Genomic DNA, 11,579 nt, shown 5'->3' on the forward strand with positions numbered 1-11,579 from the left:
ATTGAGGAGCGACCTCAGTAGCCTTGATAAACCCTGTGAATGAGAAAGAAGCCATCTAACTCACACTTGGTGCCCTTTAATTATTTCGATCACTCTTGACAAAACAGAGAAAATATGAAAATCAAAACTGGCATTTATTAACGAATAACAATACCAAATAAGAAAAATAATATAATAGCACATAAAATAAATAGCAAAGTCTGGATATAACCAGTCATAGAAAAGCTCAGAAATGTCAAGGGGTGATGTCCTGGACAGCTTTTGGTTTAGCGATTGTCGTTATTTAAAGGTTACATTTTCTGATGTCCAATTCAGATGGTTTCACGTCTCTTAATCTCAGATGTCAATGTTCTGACTTGTTTTGATCCCTGATACAAGCCATATTTATGTTAAAACGGACATGTGTGGTTTCGGGACATGTGACATTACACACACTTGATTGGCTACCTTGTCCTGATAACGAATAACGCTCATCAAAGTGTTTAATCTCTTGTTGATTAACTGAAATAATGGGCCATGGATAGCATCTACAGTAGGGGATGCCAGGGGTGAATGGGGTTCACAAACCTTATCGGAGGTCGATGACATTATGAAGATGATTCATAGTTGATTTATAATTGTTACGTATCTCTACGCTCCATTGGCAACAAACCTTAAAATTCTAAGTGCCTCATTACAAAATGAAACTTGAATAAATGTCTGCCATCAAGAAACAGTCACTTCATCCTTAGCTATTCTTTTTCTACCATATTGTGAACATCGACTTGGCATGTGTTTTATCATGGCTTATCTTTATCACATTAAGGTAATGTAAGGTTTTGCTTTGAAAATACATGCAATGTTTTTCTCATGCATACACAATGTGACGAAATTCCTATCTGCATGTTTGACCAACGCAGAGCAGGCCACCACTGTCCTTGCCCGGCGACCTGAATCTTACTCCTTTTCCTCTTTTTTGCGACAGTTCCTTAAGGTGGTTAGCTTTTCATGTTCTCTCCAGCAAGTTATCTGCCTGTCATGTGGGCTTAAACTGTTAAATCTTACTCTGTCGGTTATGCTTAACAATACAAAATGATGGGTCATAGTAAGAGAAAAAGTCCGGCTTACTCTATTTTGCATGTGATTTTGTAACCATAAAAATGACTTAAAAAGGTGTTTTGGAGTTTTAGAAGATTTTTGTCAGGGCTGGAGCATTGCTCCTTAAGGGTATATCAGCAGCATACACCGCTTTTGGACTTGAATGTTTGTTGCAGAAAGTTTCAAACAGATGCAGTTCAAGAAAATGAAGAGGCAGTATCAAAGAAATCAGAACAGGAACATGAATGGACTCCACCATTGAAAGTAACCAAGACGTTTATTAAATTTACGCTAGATACAGTTAAATATTACTTCTTAGAGCACTGCACTTTCTGGACACTGGTTGCTAATTTGATTGACTTTAATAAAAGTACTCTATCATCTTTTTGCACTAATCCCTTGCGTTGTGTGTGTCCTCATTTGCCTGGCTCATCTCGGTTACAGTACAGACGATGGCGGGCTCAGCGGGCTCCTCGATGTGACTGAAACATGGAGCCAATACTTCAGCAGACAAACTTAAAAGACTAATTGTCTGGCAGCATTAGCCCAACACGGAAACAAATAAGCACCTCTATGACCCGTTGCTACAAACAGGACTCAACCTAAGTCAGCAGTACGTCTGCCAAAGGATCTCAATCCAGTAAAACGCAGGAATAAGGGAGTGACCAGAGATCTGTGCTCATTGGAAGTAACCAAGACGTTTATTAATTTTAAGCTATATACAGGTAAATGTTACTTCTGAGACAACTTTCAAAAGGTGGCATGAAAAGACATAAAAGCAATTCTAGGCTGTCATCCTATGACAGACTGAACTGAATAAAGAGAAGCCTTGCTAGAGAAGACCAGGCAGGCAGAAACAGGCCATGAGGTGCTGATGCAGGAGTACACAGGCTTGTTCTAAGGATTAGGTTGGTCTACCAGGAGATCACACAATACAAATTGGCAAAAACTTACCGTCAGTTGTTCACTTATTGTAGAAAGGTACCATTTGCTCTCTAAGATAGCTGAAATCAGAGCTGAAAAGAATGGAAAAGATAAATGTGGCAATGAAGATACGTAGGTGGAGAATTCTTTAGTCATTGTGGACGAAAAGAATGGAAAATGGAGGAAATGCCTGGACTTAAGTGACTTGAACCATGTAGTAAAAAGCACTTAAGGACACCAGCAAGAGAGGAAAGAATATCATGGTTTGCAAATGCCAAATATTTTAAAAAGTTACAGGGGATGTGTCATCCGGATTCTGGCAGCTAAGCCTGGCCAAAGTCCCTTCAAGACCGTGCATATTCAGTACTTCATAAGGTAGATACGGGCTGCTCAGACTACCATTTGGCATTGTTTGAGCACCTGGAGTGTATTATGAAACAACTTGTGAGTACCTGGATGGTACAGAAATGTCAATGAGTGACATAATTACTGTACACGGGATTGCAGACTGAGAAAGATATTAAAAGAAACAAGTCAAAGAGCAATCAATGCAAGTTAGGAGTAAGTAAATTGACGTTGGTCGGACATTTCATTAGGTCTGATCCAAAAAGATTTTGACTGGACTGAAAATGACCTTGTCCCGTTTGGACTTTGTTCTTTCCTTCATCTTGATGTTTTGTGCATCGACCATTTTAAACTATCAGAACACCCACCTATGAACCGGGCACTTCTACTGTTTCAGTAAATTTTACTAGGGATCCGTTTTAGCTTAAGAAGTGAATATCGGCTGTGTAAAAGTGGAAAATTGACAAACTATACAAGTTGAAATAAACTGAAATAATTTTTCGCAAGGTAAATGAAAAACATAAAATGAATCAGTAACCGATCTGTTTTACGATAGACAATTTTGAAAAAATCGTCAATGTATTTTAAATTACAGTTTTTCATATGTCAAAAATGTATACAGAACATCTATCTTATACTGTATATAAACGTCTATGCGTGAAAGAGAGTGTGTCTATCTGTCCAGCCCGGAATTGAGAGGGTATAGCATGAAGCTCAAAGAAAGCAACTCTGTTGCCAAAGTGAAACCATCAAGTAAAGAGAAACTCGTTTAGCCGCTAATACACAAGTGAGGCGAGTACATCGGCAAAACGAAACCTCTGAGGAGAGAGAACCTCATGTACTCACTAATGCACAGCCGATGCAATTGACTGATTGTCTAAAGTGCCAGAATCCATGGTTTCTAGAAGCCCAGGCTTTTTACAGCACGGGCTTACACAGCTAGTATTTAATACCAGTAACGGCGTACTGCACGATAACGTGCAGTGAATACACTTGACTTGAGCATTCCTAGTTTTCATCCTCTTTCTCTGTACATTTACCATTCGTTTGCTCAGAGGTTGATGCTCTTGCTGCTTCCTGAGCTGCTCTTCTTGTCTCCACCCTAGTGGCCTGCTTCTTCTCTTCTTCAATTTGCATCCTTTTGAGTTAAAACTGATTAAGTCAGTGTTTGTGTTGCAATTACTTAGTACATTTTCTTTAATTTTTCACTTAACTGGCACTTAAGTCTTCAATCTGCCTCAAAAATGATTTAAGATATTAAGAGGTAGAGGAAGTGACGGCAAACGTGGTAGGGAATGAGAATGACGCCCGTATGCATGTACCGCACGGCCACCCTGCTGGCCGCTACCAAGTGTTGATTCTACAATAAAATAAAATAAAAATAAAAAGAGGAAAAACCTTGGAGGTCAATCATCACCCCGAAAGCAGATAGTAGACATCATGTAGTATACGTGTACCAAATTTCAGGTCAATCGTTCAAACGGTTTGCGAGCTGCAGGTGATTTAAAATCCTGGACAGACAAACAAACAGCCACGGAAGCATATTATATATAAAAATATCTGAATGTTTTTTTTTTTTAAATAAATTTCCTTGAAGAATAATTGTACCAAATTTTATTGAGTTGCTCCAGACAGACAGACCAACATGATGACCACCATGTGATCTCAGGTATGGTCAAGTTTTCTTGGCTGCCGTCTTCTAAAAGAGCACACCACGTGACCAAGGAGCATCGGCATTTACTTTTCAATACAGGCAAGAATGGCTGTTCAAGCTTTTCAGTTTGAGGCTTTGGTTTTCACCTTTTGCTTGCTTCCGAATTAGAATGTTTAAATTACCCTTTTGGTTGTTTGAAACTGGTCTCCACTCGGCTACGCCTCTCGTTCAACCTTAAAATAATGTTCACCACTCGCTCTCATAAAATCGTATAGCTCATTATCCCTTTGATCTGAAATAGGAAATGGTCCTGATTGGCTAGAGGTCAGACAGCCTTATTGTACCCCTTCTAGGTGTCATTCAGTCTCTAAGGAGAAGGTAAGACGTCCCTAACATGTGCAGGAACACCTGCCCTCGAGTATGCTTGGTGAGCACGTCACATTTCCGTCCACTGGCTGCTTTCTCTTCTCTGTACTGCTACCCCTCCCTACTCCCTTCTAGAATGTCCGGCACATTTACAGACCATTCTGCCCTCTAATGGCCTTGGCATAAAATTTCTCCTTTTGCTAGTGTGGTTCAATCTCCTAGACGTCTCTCACTGACTGTTCCAATACCTTCTGCCTTCCTGGTAGAGCCCCTGACCTGTCAACCTATTGTCTTCTAATTCCTGTCTCTCCTTAATTCCAGACCTGCAGACGAGCAAAGGAGAAATCTGAGGGCACCTCTAATATTCTGAAGAACGTCTGTTTTTGTGTTCAGCCATGTCCGTCCAGAATAACACAACTCACTGCTTGATCCAACAAACCAATGCAGCCATTATCGTGACCCCTGTACTCATCATAGAGTTCATATTTGGGATGCCTGGGAATGCAATGGCTCTCTGGATCTTTGGCTCCTCCCTGAAAAAACGGAAGCCCCTCACCGTCTATCTGCTGAACCTAGTGCTGGCTGACCTACTGCTTATCATCTCCCTGCCCTTCAGGATTGACAGCAACATGAGGAAAGAGCACTGGATCTTTGAAGACATTTTTTGTCGGATTAATCTTTTCACGCTGGCTCTGAACCGCTCCGCCAGCATTGGATTCATGACTCTAGTGGCAGTCGATCGCTACTTCAAGATTGTCTTACCACACCACCGGCTCAATCGCCTGTCCATCAAGTATTCTGTTGCCATTTCGTTTATTGTGTGGGCACTGGTCTTGGCGTTGAGGTGTCCATTATTAAGCAAGAATCATATTTATGTCAGCGGCAATATGTCTCTATGCCGGAGTTTTAGCCACACAATTGACTTGACTTTTGAAAAGAAGCTGCACTATGGGGTCTACATTCTTGAATTCTTCATACCATTTGGCATCCTGATTTTCTGCACCTTTAGGATCATATGGATACTGAAGTTTCGCCAGTTAGACAAGTCAAACAAGGTCCAGAAGGCTATTAAGGTGCTTGTGCTCATTTTACTATGCTTCACCATCTGCTTCCTACCAGGCATTCTGTCAGGACTGACTGCCCTTCTGATCATAAAGTTCTTCCCAAGTGCCTGCAAGGCTTATAACATCTCTGCCATGCTCTTCAGCGTCTCCATCGCTTTTACGTACCTAAACAGCGTCCTGGATCCAATCATCTACTGCTTCTCTAGCTCTTTGTTCTTAAATGCGTTGAAGAAGTCGATCAATTCAATGGGACTCTGTCAACTCGATGTAGAAAGAAAACCTATTTATGGCACTGACAGTGACAGGAATACCTCGTGAGTTCCTTCCCTTGTGTCAGAAACTGCTGTGATGCTGGGCTGCATCATAATGATTGGTATGAAGAGAACAGTGACACAATGACCATGATGGGGGTCTCCTGGCACTTGCATCACTTCCTGCTTTTTCTGATATTTGCATTACAATCTTGACCCAGCAGCCAGGAGAGTCCTGCTCCTTTATATGTCCTTGAGTGTTGTCACCTGTTGCTATAGTAACTGCTGTGATGATTTTGCATCCCGATAATAATCAATATGGTCTTATCCCTTGGTGTAGCATCTGAGTGCACAAAATTCAGCCACGAGGTTTGAACCCAATGATAAATATCATATAAAATAAACACTGCTAAGTGAAACATCCTGCACAATCCTCCATGATATGAGACAGCGTCTGAGTGGGCACAGCAAACTGCAGAGGGGTAGTGTGACCACCTGGCCTGAGTCCTCTGGTCTCTGGCATTGAAGTTTCTACAAGGACACGGACTGCTAAATTAATGTTTCTTTGTTTTGTTGTTGTCTGCTTTGTTATCACCTGCCTATAAAGACATGAAGTACTATAGATCAAGTTTGTGTTTCCATGTCGCCTGTTCAAACTATGCAGCCAGTACACAATAAAGGGAGCTTAATAAAAATCAATGGAATGTGTTCGTGGCACTCTGTTCTCCAAGTTTATTGCATACACCCTGTGACCCTTTGCATGTACAGTAAATCAGGCTCAGGTCACTGCTCACCTCATAGTCATTAGCATCCAACTGACTTTACTGTGTGACCACTCTTTCTGGAATGGTGTTTAAAAGATTGGAGCAAAAGTGACGTTTGTCGATCAACTGACGCGATACTGGCAGTGTGCTTAATAATGCCAACAACAGGGAGTTGTTCATTTTTAAAAGATGTGACAGTCAAGGCAGTTACACATTAATTGATTAGACTCCTATTTGCTTATCAATTAGGGTGACACATTGTCAGGTCACATTGTAGTTAGGGTCACGCTGAATAAGCCTTCGCTTTATTTAGGACCACACTGCAATTAGGCTTTTAGGTTTATTAGCCAAAGTACCCACCGTTGCCCAAGTACAGTATGCTGTATTTGAATAATGTCAGAAAGCAAATACTTATATAATATGTATGATGTAAATATGTATAATATAACATATAAAATTTCAAATATTGACTTTATTGTCATTGCTGGCTGAATTGGCAGTGTCTCACCCGTCATCTGTATGACCTCTCTGTTAATTTGTCTGTTTTCTGCGTTTGTTCTTTCCATGTTTGAGTGGATTTCATAATTGCCGTAGCTCCTTGCTGAGTTAACACAACTTCTTTGCATTCACTGGTTTAGTTTGGCTTCACGAATAGATGTTTAATACCACATTAACAAACTGGATGGCATGTTGAATAACTGAATTAATGGACCATGCATGCCATCTACAGTAGTGGATGCCGGGGGTAATGGGGTTCACAAACATTACTGGAGGTCTCTATGTTATATTTGATGAGGTTATGAAGAAGTATTTATACTTCTATCAATATCTTTATGCTCTATTGGCATCAAACCTTAAAATTATAAGTGCTCCATTATAAAATGACCTTGAATAAATTGTGGCAGACAGCTGGGGACCCTACCCAGCCAAGACGCCTGGGCGGTCCACGAGAGGGACAATACCTTCCCTGGTCCACGAGAGGGCAGCCGCCCTGGTCTGCTTGGGGTCCTCCGCAACAGAGCTGGGAAGCTCCTCCCTATGGGAGGATGTGGCCACAGCCAGGGGGCGCCCAGATGTTGTTGGAGCCCTGCATGGCAGCACGTCCGCCACTTTAGGATGTGCTGCCAGAAGAAATCCCAGGGGCACCCAGAGTGATTCCGGGTGCTCACCTGACACTTCCACCACACCAGGAAGTGTCATTGGACAGAGCACCTGGAGCCCTTATGGGTAATTATAAAAGGGACCACCTCCCTCCAGTAGATGAGCTGCAGTTGGGAGGAAGGAGACGGAGCTTGTGAGGAGGGGAGTAGAGGCGACAGAGAAAGAGACAGTTGGTAAAAGAGGCATTGTGGTGCTGTATAAAAATAAACGCGTGTGTTTTGGATATTCTGGTGTTTGTCTGTCTGTGTCCAGTGGCTGGCTTTCCACAAAATGTCTGCCATCAAGAAACAGTCATGTCGTCCTTAGCACTTCTCTTTCTACCATATTTTGAACAACGACTCAGCATGCGTTTTATCATGGCTTATCTATACCACGATAAGGTAATGTAAGTTTTTTGCCATGGATACTCAATGCGATGAAATTCCTATCTGCATGTTTGACCACCACAGAGCAGGACACCACTGTCCTTGCCCGACAACCTGAATCTTGCTCTGTTGGTTTTGCTTAACATCACAAAATGATGGGTCGTAGTAAGAGAAAGAGTTTTAGAAGGGCCGGGATCATTGCTTCTTAAGAGTTTATCAGCATCATACACTGCTTTTGGACCTGTATATTTGTTGCAGAAAGTTAGCTACAGTATTCTGATGTTTCCAAGATGGACGTCATCTACTACAACAAGCCTGTGGGAGCCTAGCATACGTACAGCTCAGTTCTCTATGCCGGACTAAGTTAATATGGGAGATATTTTAGCTTATAAAGCCAAGATATTTTGCATAAAACAGTTAAGAAACACATTAGGTTGCTAGGATTTGCTAGGACCTGATTGTCATATCTATAGGGTGGTCCAGATCTAATTATGCAATTTTCATTACGCTATAACTTATTAAGTTTATTACATAGAGAATTCACAAAACAATTTTTGTTGCCAATAGATGGCAGCACCTGCCCTGCATTCCAAAAAGGCGGGGAGACAGTCAGTCGATCAGCAGGTGTGATGTGTTCACCTTTTCATAATTGCAGAATTAGATCTGGACCACCCTGTACAGAGTACAGTGACTTTTTTTAATTGCATGTGCCAATTAACATTGAACCCATTGCCACTCTTCGGCACCATGATGAGTCAGTAGAACTACTTTACCTTGCAAACCTTTGTGTTTCTCTACCTGAAAAATCCTCCAAGCGCATTTTGTCATGACCTAGCTGCAACAAATAAAATATTTCTCTCAGGTGAATGCTTGATTGTAGCAGTGAATGGTCATCTTCACCAGGCTCACACACTCATACCCAGTCATACTTAAACAGGACACCTGAAGACGATCCTGGCAGACATCATGAGACTGTGAAACACCGAACAGATAGCAATCTGAATGTGCACTTAAACGAATACTCCACCCAGAAATGATATTTTTTCAGCTACAGAAATTTTCAGATGACTCGTCCATCTTAGGCTACATTAACAATGGAGATGAGTCAAAGTATTAGGAGGTTTTGAAGGACTTCGTGTTGTGGTGCAGGGGCAACAACCTACAATTCAGCATCAGCAAGGCAGGAAGACAAACAAGCTGGTGGTGGCCGTCCAGTGTGCCATGAAGCGGCTCTATTCAATAAGGGCGCGCAAAAAAGGCGAGCTTCAAAAGGGCAACCTCAATTGAGCACGGCGAATACAGGCGTTCGTAGATAATTTAGTTCAAATGGCTCTGGAATATGTGAAGAGCAACAAAGGGTCAGATCTACTCGTAGTCGAAGGCTACACATTCAGAAAGGAGAAAACTATCAACAGGAAACACATCTTGAAATGCACTGAATATAAGATTGGATAATGTTCGTCTCGCCTTCGCTGCACCTAATTGAGGTCACCCTTTTGAAGCTCGCCTTTATTTACGTGCCCTTATTGAAGGATACCCCAAGAAGCCCAGTCAGGGGGAGGACGTGGAAGTGGTGCTGAGCTACAAGTAACTGGGGGTCCTCAGAAACAATAAACTGGACTGGTTTGACAACACAGTGGTGCTGCACAAGAAGGGCCAGAGAGGACTGAACTTGCTAAGGAGACTCAGATCTTTTGATGTGTGCAGCAAACTGCTGGAAATGTTCTACCAGTCCATAGTAGCCAGTGTGGTGTTCTACGCTGTAGTCGCTTGGGGACGCAACCTGAGCTCAAAATAAGCACTAGGCCTAAACAAACTTATCAGGAGATCCTACTCCGTCACTGGGCGAAAAATGGACACACTGGAAGCTATTGTAGAAAAGAGGATGGTGACAGAATTGGCTGCCATCAAGAAAAATCCCTTCCATCCCCTTCAGGAGGCGCTGTCATGGAGCACTTTTTAGCCACTGGCTCACTACCACCATGGTGTGCCAAGAAGCATCTCTCAGGGTCTTTTCTGCCAACTGCTATCAGATAATTCAATGCTTCCACCGAATGTACTCATTAAGTTTATTTATCTAGCGACGGACTGACTATACTGTCTGTCCTGTCATTCCTGCTGCTATCTGAATTTGCTATTCTGTTGCATCTGATTTTCCCATGAGATTAATAAAGTTTAGCTAATCTAATCTAATGTTCCTTACCCTAAGTGTTTTGTAGCAACAGGCAAATACATTTTAATTTTATGGTTTTATACAGAACACATATAGCAAAATTTTTTATAGAATAGGCGTTTTATGGTGACCACTGCTAGAGAGCAGCAAACACTGTCAAAAATCGGGAGTGGTCTCCCCTACACTTTCTTATATACTCAGATATGTGGATGGATTTTGAGGAGCAAACCACAAGGCAATGATTATATTTTTATATTATGTACATTAAAGAACCATCAACAACAAATTGAATCAAATTAATAATACATTGAACAATTATTATAAAAGTAAAGTTGAATAAATCAGATTCGCAGCTGCAAGAATAAAAGGTAAAGTACCATTTCTGGTTAGCGGAAATAGCTGAAAAGTTGATAGAGATCTACATTTTGTATCTGATACTTGTATGCAAAGTTTGGTTGACCAAAGTGAAAGAGTACTCAAGTTATTATGTTTACATACACACAGAGACATAATTCCAAAAATAGTATTTTTGGACTCAGGGAGATCTGAAATGTCAAGATTCATGAAAATCTCAACATCGACTTTTTGGAGGATTCCAGTACATTCCCTATACAAGAAAGTAAAAACTGAAATTTCCCATTAACAAAAATATTCAGACCCTTCTCTATGACACTTGAAATATGGCCCTGGTGCATTCAATTTTATTGATCATTGACATGTTTCTACACGTTGTGTGGAGTCCACAGAAATCGGACTCTGCAGCTGCATGAATAAAAGGTAAAGTATCACTTCTGGTTAGCTTAAATAGCCCAAAGGTTGAGAGAAATCTACGTTTTGTACCTAATACTTGTATGTAAAATTTGGTTGACCTAAGTGAAACCATACTCAGTTTATCATGTTTTCACATACAAACTCACACACAGACAGACACACAGACATAATTCCAAAAATGGTGTTTCGGACTCAGAGGTCTAAAACATCAAGATTCACCAAAATCTTGAAATCGAATTTTTGGACAATTACAATACTTTCCCTTCGAGAAAGTAAATTGGACTCAAGGAGGTCTAAAAGTCGAGATTCATCAAAATCTTGAAATCGAATTTTTGGACGATTACAATACTTTCCCTACGAGAAAGTTAATTGGACTCAGGGACGTCTAAAACGTTGAGATTCAGCAAAATCTTGACATTGATTCTTTGGACAATTACAATACTTTCCCTTGTGACAGATAGGGGGCGCTGTCATCCCCTTGAACCCTCAGATCAGATGCCAGACACCAGGTAAAAGTCCAAATATTGTCTTTATTATAATTATACAGTGCACACCCTCCTCTCCGGAATACTCATACAATAAACCACAATAATCAATAAACAATAATCCTCCACTCCCAGACACTTTGCCACCCTGCCACCCAGCTCAGCTCACTCGTCTGGGA

The 11,579-nt window shown here is 41.2% G+C and overlaps 1 protein-coding gene across 1 annotated transcript; it reads left to right on the top strand.

Moving 5' to 3' along the window:
- Nucleotides 1-4,707: 4,707 nt before the first annotated feature.
- On the top strand, nucleotides 4,708-6,355 carry LOC120516721 (hydroxycarboxylic acid receptor 2-like). The gene has a single exon (XM_039738599.1). It carries the CDS (start codon nucleotides 4,762-4,764, stop codon nucleotides 5,746-5,748), a length of 987 nt encoding a protein of 328 aa, XP_039594533.1. The 5' UTR covers nucleotides 4,708-4,761; the 3' UTR covers nucleotides 5,749-6,355.
- Nucleotides 6,356-11,579: the final 5,224 nt, after the last annotated feature.

The sequence above is a fragment of the Polypterus senegalus genome, chromosome 16 (assembly GCF_016835505.1).
Source record: "Polypterus senegalus isolate Bchr_013 chromosome 16, ASM1683550v1, whole genome shotgun sequence".
Lineage (NCBI taxonomy): Eukaryota > Metazoa > Chordata > Cladistia > Polypteriformes > Polypteridae > Polypterus > Polypterus senegalus.

Coding starts and splice junctions, on each gene's coding strand:
- LOC120516721 (XM_039738599.1), top strand. CDS start 4,762: ATGTCCGTCCAGAATAACACAACTCACTGCTTGATCCAACAAACCAAT.